The 17,861-nt window shown below is 40.9% G+C and overlaps 1 protein-coding gene across 1 annotated transcript in view; it reads left to right on the forward strand.

Annotated features, from left to right (window-relative positions):
• Positions 1-11,629, forward strand: part of pdzd2 (PDZ domain containing 2) — a 57,444-nt gene extending 45,815 nt beyond the window's left edge. Inside the window, exons 14-20 of the mRNA XM_049019117.1 lie at positions 2,319-2,406; positions 3,423-3,526; positions 4,089-4,260; positions 4,902-5,665; positions 6,955-7,001; positions 7,709-7,853; positions 11,496-11,629. Coding sequence (XP_048875074.1) covers positions 2,319-2,406; positions 3,423-3,526; positions 4,089-4,260; positions 4,902-5,665; positions 6,955-7,001; positions 7,709-7,748 — 1,215 coding nt within the window. The 3' untranslated portion in view covers positions 7,749-7,853; positions 11,496-11,629. The remainder of the gene's footprint in view (positions 1-2,318; positions 2,407-3,422; positions 3,527-4,088; positions 4,261-4,901; positions 5,666-6,954; positions 7,002-7,708; positions 7,854-11,495) is intronic.
• Positions 11,630-17,861: the final 6,232 nt, after the last annotated feature.

Below are 17,861 nucleotides of genomic sequence, written 5' to 3' on the forward strand. Positions count from 1 at the left end.
TGCAAAATATGACATGTATTAAAGGACTTTCTGTCTTTCATCTCTATTAAGCCACATCATTGTGGTTATCTAACACCTGATGTCTTCTCTTCTGAGACACAGAGGGTAAAATCTTTTTTGCCTGCCGCACCCAGCCCCGACAAGCCTCAGGAGTGACGTCCTCACAGCCAGTATCCATTGCTTCCAGTAGGGACATCTCATTATGGGGCTGTTGCTCATACACCTTCCACCTCCAAGCAGAGACAAATCCCTCAGTCGGGCTGAGGAATGGTGATTACAGTAGCCGGAAAACCATTAGCATTTGTTAGTGGGTTTCAAACCAAACCCTCGCACAGTTGGAGTGGTGAAAACTTACATAGTCCCAAATTAGCTTGTGAAGTAGCATGTTGCCTCTCACAATAACCCTTTAGTTTTTGGGAATGAGGTCATTGTGGAGCTCATCCAAAACTGAAGAAACCGGTCTGTGTTGCAGGGCCCAGTGGCTGCAGCATTGTGAATTACCTCATGTCCAAATCCTGCCTCATCCACATGCAAAAAATTGTGTGGCGTCTCATGTGCCTCCAGCTCAAGTATTCTCTGTATAATCCAAAGAGTGTTGGCATTAGAAACATTTTAAATAGTATAGCTTGGAAAAAAAGCAAACGTCTCTATATCCTTACCTGTACATATAGGTGTCTGAGCTCTTTTACTGAGCACTGTTCCTCTTAAATGGAACCTTGTATAGCTGTTTTGTGGACACCGCATGTCTTCAGAGCCCAGTTTAAGATGGAGACACTCACAGAAGTAATTTTTGAAAAATTCCATTGTCCGCCACAACCAGGCTGGATCTGTTTCGTTTCAGCCTAATGGCTTTGTTTTCTCTCACCATATCCGCAACTCCTATCTGCTGCTAGTGTGTCATAAGTGGCCCTCTGTCAGTACAATGAGGGAGTGGTACTATTCTGACAATACAAAGGTCATCAATATAGCAATTGTTATAGAGAGGCACATATTTGCAGTAAAATGCAGAAATGTTGCATATCAGACAGAAATACAGTAATTGTGAGATCAGATATGTGTCCTCATTCCTGAACGCGCATATTATAGATACCACAGTAGACCGTGTCTCCTGAGGCTGCTGCACCCGTCAACCAGCTTCAGCCAAACTTAGGCCATGGTTGATAACATGGTCCACAGTTGTTGTCCTTATTTTATTAGACACAATATGGAACATACTCACTGCTCTCCCTCTACCCCTGCCCCTAATTCTTACTTGACCTCTATGTGCTTCCCTTACCATACTGCACATTCGGACACCATGTCCTCTCACAAAGCCTGCTTCTTGTGCATGCAGGACACCTCCTTCTTGCTCTATTTTCAGCACTATTCACTATTCGCCATGACTGCAGCATAGCACAGCAATGCCATGACATGCACCTGTGATAAAACATTGAGCTCATATGTTTCTATTTGTTTCAACTAACCATCTTCTGTTTCTATTAGCTTTCAATTGAAGGACCATTTACTACTAACACTGACAGTGTGCAATTGGCCTTGCTCTTTCATACATTTTTGAAAAAAGTTTCAAGTAATTTGTTTGAAAACACAAATACAATGCTGGACAGTATTAAGGTGACTGAGTGATCTGTAGTTCTGACCGACAAAATTGTTTTGATGAGTTGTCAGAATCAGATGAGAAATGCATCAACACAATGACAAAACATGTTTAGTAGTCAAGTATGTGTAGAGACAATAGCAGTGTGTACAACGAATGAGAAATGCTAATTTGGGTGTGGAAATGCATTATGGAGAACTGCATTAAGAGTAAGGAAAATGACATTCCTGATATGAGAATTGTATCAAAGGGATCGAGAAAGACTGTAAGAATTAATCCTCGTCAATTGCTGCTCAGTTTACTTCACTATCATTTTTCTATAGCCAGCTGAATTTGCTTGTGCACCAAACCACATGAACTTATGTTCTACAAACCATTACAAGGTTCTACCACATTGGTATCTTCTGCAAGACAGGAATACTGTAACATTTGTACGGTGGATTTTTTGTTATAGTCATGTACAACATATTTTAAGTAGTTATATTGGAAAGAAGAAGACCAATTATACATCATGGGTTGTCCTGTCACTTTTGCTGGTCTGAACACATATTTCATGTACATGATATTCTCCCTTGCAATATATCGAGGGAAAAAATGTGCAGGTTTATATATGTGGTTATAAAAAGTACCATTTTCATTTGAGAATTTGTCCAAAGCAACTGAGAAAAGCTGCAAGAAAACAATTTTGAGAGTCCTGCTCCACCATGCTGTTGTGATGTCATAGGTCTCAGAACAGGAAATGGATGGAATCATCACTCGCAGCAGCCAGAGAGAGAGCCTGAGCAGGGACCACCACTCCTCCCATCCTCTAGGTATATGGTTCACTGCTTCAGTGAACAGATCTCACACTGGGCATCTGAGAATAACACTGCACTAATGTAGCAACATTTTTTTCTTTCTAAACACTTTTTCTAATGTTTTTTTTTACTACTGCTACGTATATGTGGCTCAGTGGGTTAAGCCTCTGTGCCTGTGAGTGGAAGGTTGCTGGTTCAAGCCCTGCTTTGGCAGAACAGTCACATGTCTGTGAGCCAGGTCCTTAACCCCAAGCTCCATGGGTGCTGCTCTAGGTGGCTGCCCTTCACTGTCAAGCTTGCTCTTACCTGCACATGTGTCTGTGTGTCCTGGAGAGCCAGATGGAGTAGGCCAAAGGGGAATTTCCCCTTCAGGATCAATAAAAGAGTCCTTGTTATTATTAAATATACATTGAGTCTGAGAAACTGTGATTTCTTTCATTTAACCCTGGAAATAGTTTTGGTATGAGCTACTGTAAGACATACAAGCGCTTCACAATGAATCACTGAAAAAAAGTCCTATTTACTGATGAGACCATGTTTGTGATTTAGGGCTGTAACGACCACAACCCCATAAAACATTTATGAGAGCACTGGAGGACCGAGAAAGTGAAGCATTCAATAACAATTTTAGTGGAGTCATTGCTAGCTGTGGTGTCTCTGTCATTAAAGCAAAAGGGGACATATAAAATACAAAAAAAATCCAGAATTCATGTACATTTTTTCAGTGATTCAACTAATCAAATTGTTATGCTGCTGAAATTATTTGTAATGAAAAAAAAATTTATTTAATTGGAAAACAATGCAATGTAGAAACATCCCAGTTTCACTAGTGGTGTTACAGTTCGGTATCTTAAATAAAATTATATTTTTTTCATTTGTTGAACAAATATTTTGTCAGTATAATGATTAAATGCCTATATATATATATATATTGCCATGTATCACCTGAGAGCACATGCTACAGTGCTACAATGCAGCAGTGACACTGGCACTTAGCCGAGCTGTAACTGCGTCTGTCTCCTTCTGCTCAGGCATCCCCTCCAAAAGCCCTTCACCCTCTGTGAGAGCCAGGCAGGGTGAGGCCTCTGCCCCTCTAAGTTGGACTATGAAGAGATTCCTTGAGCCAGCCAGCAGGGTAACAAGGAACATTAAACACCCATATATATACTGTTATATAACATCCATCCATTAATTCGTATTCTTAGTCAGGGTCATAGGGGAGTTTGGTGCCGATCAACATCGGATGTGAGCCTCGAATACACCTCGAACAGGATGGAGAAACATTCAGTGCAGACTGCTTTTGACTTATAACATGGTTCTGACAATGAGGTTGTAAGTCAATTTTGTTGTAAGAAGAGATTATACTGCCACCATATCATTTTAACGCTTGCTTGCTATTTTCTCAGCAATGGTACAGCATCAAACGCAGAATTAAGCACAGTGGACACTTGTTTTCTAGGCATATGTATGCTGACACGCAAACATTGAACAATCGATCGATGTACCGGCACTCCTGATTAAACACTGCGTTTTTTCTGGCTTCATTACTTCCACAGGTCAAAACAGATTTTAGTATCGATTTTTAAAATAGTGGTTTAATAAAATAAAAATACATTTTAAATTAATTGCAATCATTTCTTATTGTATCTGTTTACTGGGCTGCACTTTCTCTTATGCTGTTTTTCCCTGGACTGCAGCAGAGCTCCTTGAGTTCCGAGGCCGAGCTCTCGCAGTACTTCTCACACAGCGTCCCCAGTCAGTCCTCACTGTCAGAGAGCGCAGTGACAGGCTCCAGTGATGACAACCCACTGCCCCATAGGAGCTGCAGCGCTTCATTAGACGAGGCAGGAGCTCCGGCTCGTGCTGCAGGTGCATTTCCTGATCGCCGCTTCTCCTCTTCTGTTCGCGCTGGTATTTTATGATTTATTGCAGGTTTGTTTGTTGCATTAATGAAACCTCACAGTAGCATTTTGCCTTGCCCTCAGAATAGTGTATATAAGTGGAAAATACTGGATAAAATTGTCACACCAGTACTCATAAAACCAATACAGTGAAACAGAAAATATCGTTGGAGTATTGATACAAGCTTATTGGTTCCAGATTGAATAGACTGGATTTTATCTTGAATATGTGGAAGAATTAGTCATGTTATTGATATGACAATAAAATTATAATAATTGTGAATCATTCCTAGACTAAGGCAAGTTTTTTCTGAAGAGTTTTCGTAAATCCCTTTATTCAAGACTTTTTAGACTTCGTTAAATATAGGTCCACATATATACTGACTGATTAAAGGAGATTACACTGGCTGATAGGAGGTTTGTCTTACACACCCTTGAGATTATTCTAGGACTTTTTTTGTTGTGCTGATAACCTGAATGTACCCAAGAGGTACATATTTAACTGACGGCCACTGCAGTTACAGTAACAACTGTATTTGTAGGAAAGGCTTTTTGTTCAATTATTATTTGAAGAACGGAAATGAGTGCCTTTCTGTCATCTTTTGACAGCCTCCGCAGGTGTGAGCATGGATAGTGAGGCTGTCTGTCCAGATGAAGCCGTAAAAATCCCTGAGCCCATGGACCGGCATGCGGATCAAGCCAGACTCTGCAGCATCCCCGGTTCCATCCGCAGCCCTCTGCTCCGGCAGCGGCGCGTCATCTGTTACGATGACGAGGCCAGCGACGAGGACGAGGACCCCCGATGTGTCTCGGACAAAAAGAGGCTTTTTGGGATGCAGCCAAAAGCTGAAGCAGAGTGCCGGAAGCTTCCAGGGCATGGCACAGCTATCGGCGTGTTTTCACTGGAGGCGGACGAGGGCCGCGATGTCAAACCACTCCCCCCAGGGGCGGAGTCACCCTTCATGCCCATTCGCTGCTTAGAGTATGAGGGTGGTGGGGGAGGAACAAACCTTGGGATACAGAAGGAACCCGTCCGCGAAGTCCTGCTGGAGTCAAAGCGCTCCCCCAAGCTTGAGCACAAGGCTGTGATACGGGTGAAGAGCATGATGAGCATAGAGTGCAATAACCTATCGAACCAGCCCAAGGGGGAGGAGACACACCCATCCAGTGTCCAGACTGCGCCCTGCCCCCTGGTCTGCCCAATGCCCCTCTGCAAAAAGGCCGAGCTCCGTAAAATGGGGAGTGCATGCACTACAGAGACAGTGCTACTGCAGAGGAATGAGGAGGAGTCCTTTGGTCTTGATCTGGAGATCAAGTCCTCCCCCCTCAAAGTGCTGATTACTGGGCTACAGCCAGGAGGGCCTGCAGAAAGAGTATGTCCTTCATTTCAAAACGCATCAACATCACATAACAGTCTGATGCTTTAAAGCAGTGTATCCCAATTCGGTTCTCTAGCAGCCACAGACAGTCCCAGCTCCCAACAGGGAGCAAAAATGTGACTGTCTTGCAGGGAGCTGGGAGGGAGCAAACACGTGGACAATCCATGGGTCCCAGAGGACTGTGTTGGGAAACACTGTTTTAAAGATTTTTTTGTCTTATCACAATGCAATTACAAAACTGACTGAACAAATATATGTAACAAAAACATGACAAAAACTGGTTACACATGGGTATAATCTCATCTGCATCCATCACATCCATTTTATCTACCTCCATTACATGCATTTTAGGGGTTAAATCATTCATCCTCATCTATATTGAATAGGGTATATAGTACTATACTGGTATTTCAGTAATGACTGAAAAAATGAGGTAGCGAGTGCAAGCAGCCGAAATGAGGTTTTTCCTCAGGGTTGCCAGACTCACATCCCGCAATGAGGGGTGGAGTTCAGAGATCCAGTGCACCTTGAAGTAGAGCCGCAGTTCTATTGAACAAGGAGTCACTGGGCATTTTATACCAGTGCCATATGGGCAACTCCCAAAGGAGCTGTCTTGGGTACATTGCACTGGGTATCCTGCAGGAATTACATCTCCCAGCTGGCTTGGGAATATCTGGGGATCCCCCAGAACCGGTCTATAGCCTTGGACAGAGAGGTCTGCTTTGGCTCTTATATTTTTGCTTGCAACCTTTTTTTAAAGCTTTGAGTAATAAAGTAGGGACTCATTGCGCATTACATTCATACCTGTGTATTGTTGGCTGAAGCTGGGACTCTGTCGTTGCACTGCTGCTTCACACTTCTGTGGTTGTCGGTTCGAGTCCAGCTTCCGCTCCGGTGTGGGTTCGAGTGTGGTTGCATGATCTCCACATGCTATACCAGGTTCTTCTGTGTTCTGCCATTTTTTCCTGCAGTCCAGAGTCTTGCAGTGAGGTGACTCTGTGCCACTTTATTTCCCATAGTGTATGTGCACTGTGATGGACTGGCAACCTGCTCATGGTGTTTTCTAGCCCTGCTGCCTGGGATAGGCTCCTTATCAGGATAAGCATTAGAAGATTTAGGTTTATTGAATGTTTTCACACAGAAATATATAAAGATGGGCCAAACTATCATGAGAACCCTCATGTGGCATGAATAACATTGGCTGTCTTGTAAAAGCACTCACAGCGAAAATGACCTGAATGACTGATGAAGGCCTGATTGTTTTGGCCGGATGACTGGGTCAGAGCCTCTCCAAACGACAAGGCTTGTTGGGTGCTCACGGTAAACCATGGTGAGTATCAGCCAAGACAACCTTCTTCCAATGCACCAAGGTCCGGTTCCGATGGTGTTGTGCTAATTGTAGGTGCTTGTGACAGTGGACAGGGGTCGGCATGGGCTGTCTGACTGGTCTGCGGCTAAGCAGCCCCATAGGCGGGAGGGCTCGATGCCATGTGTGTCGTGTCACATTAGTCCCATGATCATGACTAAAATCATCTGCCATTTATGCCCTTCTATTCATCCTGTCAGCAGCTTGTGGAGTCTCCCTCATGCCAGTCTCAGTAGACCTGTACTCACCACGGCTGACCAATCTGGCCCTTGTCAAAGTCACTTAGATCATTATTTGCTTCACATCTGGGTGGTCGTAATGTTTTGGCTCATGGGTGTATATTTCCATTTTCTTAGGCATCCTTACAATTATAAACTTTCTAGAACCTGCTTCGTGGCTGTAGCTCTCTGCAGCAAGTTCCTTTGCAGACTGCTGGTCCATGTCAGGCATCCGTCACACTCAAACACTGCGGACTCCCCTGCATATCGGCTATATCACGCTTCTGTGTATAAATCTACAGGTGGTTAAGCAGCTATACAGAACCTGGAAGCTGCTCCAAAGTTACAGCACATTCTCTGCAAATTACTTGCAAATATATTTTAGATCTAAAGTTAAATAGTACTTTAATGCTGCATTTTGTTTTTGCATTCTTTTCTTTCTAATGGTCTCAGGAATCCATGGGCAAGCTATGTGTTGGAGATGAGATACTAGGGATAGGAGACAAATTGCTGTGCACCTCCACTTATCAAGAAATCTGCGATGTCTTGCACAACCCCCCAGTATCTCTCACTTTATATGTTAAGAAGCCAGTTTCAGGTGGGTAGGCCTATAATAATTATGTTTTGGGCATTTTTTGTATTTATAATGAGATATTGTGAGATCCTGCAACCACTACATCTGACACCAACAATCATATCACATTCAGAATCACTTATATCGCATATCTTGTAATATTTCTGTTGTTAAATCCCCCAGTAACCTAACCTCGTGACTTTGTCATTGCACTGCATATTGAGTTGTAGGTACACGATTCACTGAAGGAGCAGGCAGTTTGCATTAATAAGTAGGTGTGCATAATAAACTGGTCACTGAGTGCATATTGTCTACAGTATAACAACAACTGTGATCTAGCAGGATGGATCTGATTGTGTGGCATCACATAGAAAATTAGCTTGATTATGATATAGATAAGCAGCATCACAGAGAATGCACAAATCCCTTAACAGGGAACCCTCCCTTAGCAATCTGAAAAGTTAACTTTACTAATACTCTACTAACACATTGTCATTTTGAGAAACTCGATTATAGTGATCCAGAAATTTGAGGTTTAAATTTCAGTTATTGAGGTTGACTGATGAGAGACGACTTTATTTTGAGCTCTGTGTAACTTGTATCGCAATGATACCATCGTCTAACTCTCACTGAATTTCACTGATGGAAGTTGCCACCACTGCAGACCGGATAAGATCTATTATTTCATATGGTGAATCAAACATACAGGCAGCTGCTGAGTGCACGTACTGTAGATATGTACAATGTGTCGTTGTGTTAAGTTTACATGGGAAATTTTTGATCAAAATTCCTCATACAGCTTAGAAGTGAAGCAAATAAGACGATATTTTATCCATCCATTTGTACATAACCTTTCCTAATAATAATACTGTAACAATGTAATATTTTGTATTGTTTTATAAGTGAACTGTGCAGCTTTGCCATTTTCAAACTGGGTTTTTTTTGCAGTGGCTTTGATTTTTGACTTTTATTAGTGTGGTTATCCAAAGTGTGGTAATTAAAGATTAGATATTTGCGGATAGATTTTAGCATTAAGTCGTTATAGACCATTCTGGTCAATCTGAATCTGTTTTGCTCCGCTCAGCTGAGTTTAGTATTTGACCATTAACATGAAAGATGCCTGATTTAATGTACTGTATTTCGTAGTTCCAGATTTCTATGAGGTCATTGTAAGGACTAAATGTGATGCTTGATTTTTGTTAAACTTCACTGAGATGGAAATGAGCAGACCTGCCTGTCTTTATTTTTGTTTCGTAAGCGAAGTTGGAGCATAGTAGTGTTTTCTTGCTGGCAATGCTCTCTTCCATCTCTGAGGGAGCAGTAAGTAGATGGCTTTGTGTCAATAGTGACCATGGCTTCATGTATACATTGTAGATGCTGTAGAGCCATAGTCAATATCCACCCTCATTTATGGCTTTCCTGTTCTGTATCTGTTTGGTAGTTTGGTATAATTTCTGTGTGTTAAGTGTAATTTTATTGGTATTTTAAATCCTTATGGGTCCAGAGTTTTCTTTTGATTTCATGTCTTTTAAAAGTTAAATGAAGTGTGCATAAAGTGTACATAACTGTGAAATGAGGGTTAGCTCGAGCCTCACTATCACATTTGGTAACACTTTACTTAAGGCCACATTTTTAGTAATTTATAAACTCATTAATTACAATTAATACATTCATAACACATTATAGCCATGTGTATCATGAATGCTTTATGAAGCTGTCACCTATAATGAATTTTAGATACCTCATCCCTCCATCAATTTTCCAAACTGCTTATCTTACTGGGTCGCGGGGGGTCCGGAGCCTATCCCGGAAGCAATGGGCACGAGGCAGGGAACAACCCAGGATGGGGGGCCAGCCCATCGCAGGGCACACTCACACACCATTCACTCACACATACACACCTATGGGCAATTTAGCAAGTCCAATTAGCCTCAGCATGTTTTTGGACTGTGGGGGGAAACCGGAGTACCCGGAGGAAACCCCACGATGACATGGGGAGAACATACAAACTCCACGCACATGTAACCCAGGCAGAGTCTCGAACCCGGTCCCAGAGGTGTGAGGCAACAGTGCTAACCACCATGCCGGCCCATTTTAGTCACCTTTAAAATACGTTTAAATGGTCAGTATAAGCATTAAGGATGCTTTGAATTGCATTATAAAGGTATTGACAGTGCATTATAGATGATAGCTTCATAACTCGGTCATAACGCATTATAAACATGGCCATAATGTATTTTGCCTTTTTATAAATATAGCCATGTTTATAATGCTTTATGAATTCATTAAAATGCATTATTAATGTGTTTATAAATTACTAAAAACATTGGTACTTAAGTAAAGTGTTACCTCAAATTCCCCCCTTTATTCATTTTTTTTATGAATAATTACTGTATTTCTTAAAATCTATTTGCATTTCCATTCACTCCAAAACTTGTTTTTAAACTCACAGCAATTATACCTAAATACTTCTAGAATTCTTCTGCAAGATTACAGAAGACATTGCAGGCTGAATTAGCTGCCCCCTGTGATGTCACATATGCGTTAAATGCGGAGGACACATTTCGTTGTTGTGCTCTGTGTGCTGTGGTGCGTCAACAATGATCACTGATCGCCAAATTAAAAAAAAAAAGCAGGATGGATGTTTTTACCCAATACATAGAAGCACTGGCTGCTTTTGTGCAATCCATATTGAATTATGCAATGTCAAGATTGCTTGGTTGCATTGGCAAAAAAGGGAAGAAAACTACAAAAGAGGGACTGTATTGTCCCTGTTGTTGTTTACTTTTCTTCCTTTCCTCACTTGTCTCCTATTTTTTTCATAATTGTCAGCTTATGGTGCTCCTGTGAACAACTTGATATATTCAGACATACTGTATGTTATCATAGATCATTTTTTCCAAATACAAATCTGTTGTTAGTTTTTAATGCATAAACAAACAACGATAAGAGATGTGAAGGCTGTGCTGGCAGTACTTGATAGTTGTAAATTTTTTGTTACAAAACCCAGACCTGAGAAGCCGACACTATCATCCTTTGGCTGAAAATATTCTTTTCACATACGTGTCTGTGTCACTCTCTCTTAAGTATTTCTGAAGTATAGTGCTGTTGTGTGTTTCCTTCTGGACATTACAGAACATCAAAACAACCATATCTGTAACTGGAGTCAAATGTGGTATAATATTTTCTCGTTTTGTTAAAGGTCTCTTACTTTTTGGATAAACAAACTGGAACCATGTGATTTTGAATTGCATGTATATCACATTCAATTTGCAACAATTATATCTTTCAGTTTATGAAAAATGTTATATTGTCAATGATTTTCTCACAGTTAGTCTCAGCTAGGCCTTACAACTGATTTAATTATCTGCTCCCTCATTTACTTTTGCACCAGTAAATGGTGGTCAGTTTAGTTCAGAAGTCATCACACATCGCTCTTGATCAGACTTTGAATTAGGAATTTTCTGTCTATTTTTTTCAAGACAGACATCTAACAAATCTAACACCAGCCTAATGAATGTCTCATTATATAAATGAATAATATTAGTATTCTTTTAATATTTACTCTGGATAGCACATTAGTTGTCTTCATATGCATGTGATGTTACAATACATAGAATATTTTGAATAACTGTTTGTTTTTATTATTGTATTTGCATTCTGCAGCTGTCAACCGACTTTCCAGCCTCGTGATGTCAGTAGGTAGTGATGGAATGTCCTGCAAAAACCTTTTGGAGGGAAATCCAGAAGAACTGGAGAAGGACTGTAAAAATCTGGAAGGTGCTGCTATGCAACCAGAGTTACAAGAGACCTCAGAACATTCTAATTTAAAAGATTTGCTAAATGAGATACCTGTGACTAACATTGACGATTTCATCTGTGAGTTAAGCTCAGCAGGAAATGTTACTGATGATATTAACACCAATGCCAGTATGGATGTACACAATAGGAATTCTCCTACAAGTAAAGCAGAGGGCAATAACTTAAACAGTATGAAAAATACTCGTATTCCGACTTCAGAATCAAATAGTTTGGACTCTGTTTTGCCTCTGGAAAACAAAAGCAGGCCTCTAGCTGTCAGTAAAATGTTTCTAAACAATTACTCCAGAAATTTCAAAAATTCTTGCAGTGAGGACCATTTTTATACGAGAGAAGAAAGTGGAGCAAACAATAGTAGCTCTCGCAAGTGCATGAATGGCATAGTGGATGAATCAGAGAGTGATTCTGAGGGTGTTTCCCAGATAAAACGCACCGAATGTATCGACCCTTTCCAGAGTGGCGATCGGCAGGCTTTAATCTCTGATGAAGAGCAAGTTGAGATTCGTTTCAAGGAGGTATATCACTCCAGCATGGAAAGTCAAGCAGAGATGAGCAAGATCCAAGAAAAATCTATCTTATTTCAACATGAACGCTCAGATGGTACGTGTATGAAAAAAACACATTCCTTCCATTTGCAACAAGAATTGCCCTCGCAAAGACTGACTTGCTCAGGTCTTCAAAAACAAGTAAATGAACAGATGAATTCATGTGAATATACACAGCTTCAAAGCACATCCATCAGAGGTGCCACTGCGAAGCACCAATCCGTCGCTGAGAACGATTATTGTTTCATAATAAAGCCAGCAGTGTCATCACTAGTGGTTCAATCTGGCAAAGCACAGAAAGCCACTTCAAGGCTAAATAACTGCTCTCTTCTGTCAGCCAGTGGTCATGTTGTCTCAACGACTAAGGTTGTCACATTGCCTCAAACAAATGTACTGCTTACTTCAGACAAGCATCCTAATCTACAGCCATCACCCCAACTGGGATCAGCAAAGTTAAAGGGGGTTCTTTACAGCCAGTGCAAAACAAGAGGAGTCCAGTCAATCGCAGTGTCAAATGATAAGGAACGAAAGAAAGTGCAGACTTTGTCAGAACCACAAAATAATGTTAGTAATCACATTGCCGGGAGCCCTGGGATGAAAGCTCAGAGTGATACTTCAGGCCTAAACCCATTAAACAACAGGCCCAGACTTCATGATAAAGTATATAGACCAAGTAAAAGTAAGAGCAAAAGTAAGGTGCAAGATCAGTCTGTCACTAGACTAGCAGGAGCCGAAAGTCCATTTCAGAAGCAGCCTCTGGCTTCCTCTTGTCAGTCTTCCAAACAGCTGAGCAAAGTGTCTTGCAGCTTAAAAGCAAGCAAAACGTTGGAGAAAAGTCCCACATTGCCAAAAATGTGTGGGTATGGACAAGATAAGGATGTGCTCAATTGTAAAAATCCCATTATGGACTTAAAACTTTCAGAAAAATGCCATTTACATTCTGAGCAACTTGCAAACAACAACAATAAATTCTCACCCTTAAGAGAAGAAGAATCTGCTAAACATGATGGTACTGAAACAGTTTCAGAGCCAGAAGCTGAGTCAGAAACAATGTCCTGCCCGAGCACTTTCTCTGAGATCACACTCCCACCCCCATCTTCTTTGCCATCATCATCAGTAGCTGCGTCTTTTCTAGGAAGGCAGGTTATTCCTGAGAACAAAGTAGATTCAGGCCTGACTCTCTTAATGAGAGAATCATTAGATCACAAGCATTTGAATGGAAATTCAGCATCATCAGGACCACCTTCTGTGTTTAAACAAGAAAATCCTGTAAGCCCTCCATGTAACAGGGAGCATTTCAGCATTATTTCACATGAAGGAACAACTGCTAGAGGAAAACTCTGTCCCCAAGTAAATAACAGTCAAGCTGATAGTGCGTTCAACAACATCACAATTAGGGGTGATGGGAAGGCTGATAGGTCCAAATTAAGACTTTCAAGACTGGAGAGACGAAGTCACTTGATAGACACAATTTCAGCATGGTCCAGTCCCTTTTCGGTCCAGCAGAGAATCAAATCCTTTGAAAACATATCTTGCTATGACAGGACAGTTACAAAGTGTGTCGGCGTTCATCCCTATACGCTTTCCTGCAAAGTGTGCAGGAGGTCACCTGGTCATGTAAGACCAGTGAGTTCCCATGCATCTGAGCCTCATTCCTTGAGGAGAAGCTTAAGTTCGGTCATTGGAAATTTTAGTAAAGTTCCAGCCAGGTCCATCCAACTAAGGACATCTGCGTGCAGGACAAGTTTGGTTGATTTTAATTTGTTCCACTTGCATAGCAAGAAGGAGTCCCACAAAGAAGAAAAATCTGTCAGTCTTTTGTGTGCTCTGGAGCAGGACAGGACCAAGCAAAGCATAAATGCCCAGAAAATTTCTGGCTTGCCTCACTTGAGACTGAGGGAGCTGAGGACACTGAGTATGCCAAACTTAGATAAATTTTCCAATGGCAGCCATGCAGTGGACAAAAGCACCATCAGTCCTGAAAACAAGCTTGAGGTCTGTAGCCAGGCAAGGTTGGGGACAATGCCTGAGGATATTGAAGGTCTGATTTCACTCTCCAGGGAAGTAGATTATTCAAGCTTGAATAGGAGTACATCAGGCATTAAAAACAGGATCAACGGGAAGAAAAATCTAGACTGCAGCTGGTCAATCAGGTGGGTGAAAAAAATTGTCACCATGCACCCAGTTATACCTAAATATGTTTGTTTATGTTTGTGTACAATGTATCAAGATAATGATTTCATTACAATTATAATTGCTAAGTATATGGTTGCTTTCCTTATATATTTGAACTTTCTTTTATGCTCCAAACCTGCAGGGAACTGTTTTATGTTCTCCAGTAGAATAACTTCACAGTGCTGTAGGGAGAAGTTTTTAATCACCATTTTTAAATGTTTTATTATGGTAATAATGCTAACTTTCTCTATTCTACAAAACTAAGTATTCAAACCAAACCGTGAAATCCTGTAATAATGTGTGCTAAAGGCCTCACTGGGTTTCCAAAAAGATTTTTTTGTCAATGTACTGATTAAGTAGTTCTCCACCTACAGAGATGATTCATCTCTGTGCTGGATGGGAAAATATGATTTTATTTTTGTCAGAATCTTTTATATTTCATATTTTATAGTCTTTATCGTGTGTAGTGATGAAAGACTTCCATATTCTGAACCTTTTTTTATATGTGTATTTCTTGTATAGTAAGTTTGAAACACTTTGTTGTGTATGCTGTGTAATTTTCAGCTTTAGGTATGTAGAACTTAATCAAAATATATCATTAAAGAGGTAAGTGTTCCAGTACTTATGTCTTATCTGTTGATTAGATTTTTTTATATTCCGTATCAGTTTATAGAGCTGCACTCATAGTTTAGTTGGCACCAAGTCCAGATATTCTCATGGAGAATTTTGAGAAGTTTGTAGGATTTATGTAGTATAGCGTTGTTAAGCCAATGTGTGTTGGGTGGTGTATTACTGTGGAGGGTATCTGCACTCAGAAATTACACTGAAACATTTTCTTAGAATTCCACCTGTGCTGCCAAGTCATTATCCCGTTTTATATGCAAAGTTAAAAAATGACATGGCTTGGGTTTTCTAAGATTGTTCATAAACTTTGCTGTTGCTGACCGTTTTATAGTTTTACGGTATATGATATACCGAGGGGCACCTCCCCCAATCTGAAATATATGGAGGGGGATCTCCCTCAATTGGCAAAATATACCAAGGTGGACCTCCACCAATCAGCAAAATATACCGAGGAGGACCTGCCCTGATCGGCGAAATACACCAAGATAGACCTCCCCCGATCGGCGAAATATACTTAGGGGGACATCCCCCTACCGGCGAAATATACTGAGGGGGATGTCCCCCGATCAGTGAAATATATGATCGTGATTTGGTAGCTCTCCAGAGTTTTTCTTTTTTGTAAAAGTAACACTCACTGTAAATCAGGATGTGCACCACTGTCATACAGAACTCAAATCTAAGTATTTCCATCTATCCATCCATTTTCCAAACCGCTTATCCTACTGGGTCGCGGGGGGTCCGGAGCCTGTCCTTCAAGCAATGGGCATGAGGCAGGGAACAACCCAGGATGGGGGGTCAGCCCATCGCAGGACACACTCACACACCATTCAGTCACACATACACCTATGAGCAATTTAGCAAGTCCAATTAGCCTCAGCATGTTTTTGGACTGTGGGGGGAAACCGGAGTACCCGGAGGAAACCCCACGACGACATGGGGAGAACATGCAAACTCCACACACATGCAACCCAGGCAGAGACTCGAACCCGGCTCCCAGAGGTGTGAGGCAGCAGTGCTAACCATTGCACCACCATGCCGCCCCTCTAAGTATTTCATTTTTTGTAAAAGTTGGATCATTTTTCAGTGCGCATTTTTAATGTATGAGGTTTTATGGAATTTGAGAAGTATAAACAGTGCTTGTTTTGTATTTTCCTGGCAGCTTGAAGCATCTGTCTAATTCCGCCCTGGATCAGAAAAAACTGCAGACGGTTCTGAACTCTTTGACCAACCAATGGAATGTGTTGAGCTTCATTCAGGAAATCAAGGCTCTGTCTGAGGTAATTACTTCATCTTGTCGAACTTGGCTTAGTAAGTTTTTTCCGCTTGATCAGCACATTTTGTATTTATCACTCCGGGTGTATGTTGAACTGAATTTATGAATCTGGAGTTGTGCTCATTTTTTATTATAGATATCTCTATTAATCCAAACCACAGCAGAAAACTTTCAGAAATGTGTTTAGTTCTGTTGCCAATGGTGATGGCAGACAGTTTAGTTCCTTCAGTTAAGAGAGAAGTGTGAGAGTCAGATTAAATTTAACAGAACGACATTTGGGGAGATTTACTTTTTGAAAATTCTTTTGTACTCTTTGCCATATTACACAATGAAGTATGTTCCCATGTTCCCATCTGACACTGCTTTGTCTGTTTTATTGTCATTTTCCTGGTCCACTCATCTAGAACAGAGAAGACATTTACTTTGTGGTTTTAACTAAAGAAGAAGGCTCCAGTCTGGGCTTTAGTATTGCTGGAGGGATTGACCTGGAGCAAAAATCAATAACCGTAAGGAATATTCCATTAATTTTACAGTCGACTGAATGTCTACTAGTCCATTGCTGAGATTTAAATAGCCGTTGACTCCCAGGTGTCAGCAGATTTTCATAATGTAACTTTCATCATTACAGATTTGCAAGTAAGCTTATGAAATACAAAATTAAACAGATGACATAGTTGTACTTACGCTACCCTCTGTATTATTCGCTTTTAAAGCTGGATCACCTCTATCTGTTGATTTGTTCCAACAAACTTCTTAATTAAGCAAGACGGGAATATTCACTTATAGTTAGAAATTCTCAGTTGTGAAGATTTATGAATGGTGTGTGCCAACGCAAACCCTCTTTTGCTGTTAGACTAGTACTGTCATGATTTACTAAAGGCACTTTAAAGCTATATTATAAAGTTAGTGGTGGAAAGGCATTCACATGGTTAATTTGGCGACTGGCCATATTGCATATGCATTTGTAGGAGTTCCTCTTCAAAGTGCAAAATTACGGGAAGAATATTTAAAAGAAGAGTATTTAAAAGAATCACTTAATATGATTTACTAAGGTTTGCAGTAGGCACTCAACAGCAAATGATACCATTATCTAACACAAAAAAAACGTCTTATTTTGCACTGCCCTTGGTAGATTGGGTTGGTCATTATTAAAATGAACCGACTGTGTCTGTGTTAATAAATTTGTGCAGTTTTAGTAGGTCACTCACTGAACTGCGCACTACCACTGCGCCCTCATGCTAGTATTTCCTGCTTAGTAAATCTGTCCCTAAATGTGTTTTTTTAATTCATTTTATGTCTTGCAAACAAGTTTGAAGAAAGGACACTAAATTGTAAGTATTGACAAGCAGTATCTTTCTCCTTCTGTCAGGTTCAGAGGGTTTTTTCCAGAGGGCCTGCTAGAGTGGAGGGAACCATTCAGCGGGGGGACAGCATCATCTCCATTAATGGAACTGCCCTCATTGGGAGCACACATGGTGAAGCCCTGAGCTACCTCCACAAAGCTCAGCTCCAAAGACAAGCATTGGTTATCATAAGATCAAGGAAGGACAGTGAACCCACACAGGCTTCGACCACTGATAAAGCAAGACAAACTGA

Source organism: Brienomyrus brachyistius, chromosome 7, assembly GCF_023856365.1.
Source record: "Brienomyrus brachyistius isolate T26 chromosome 7, BBRACH_0.4, whole genome shotgun sequence".
Taxonomy (NCBI): domain Eukaryota; kingdom Metazoa; phylum Chordata; class Actinopteri; order Osteoglossiformes; family Mormyridae; genus Brienomyrus; species Brienomyrus brachyistius.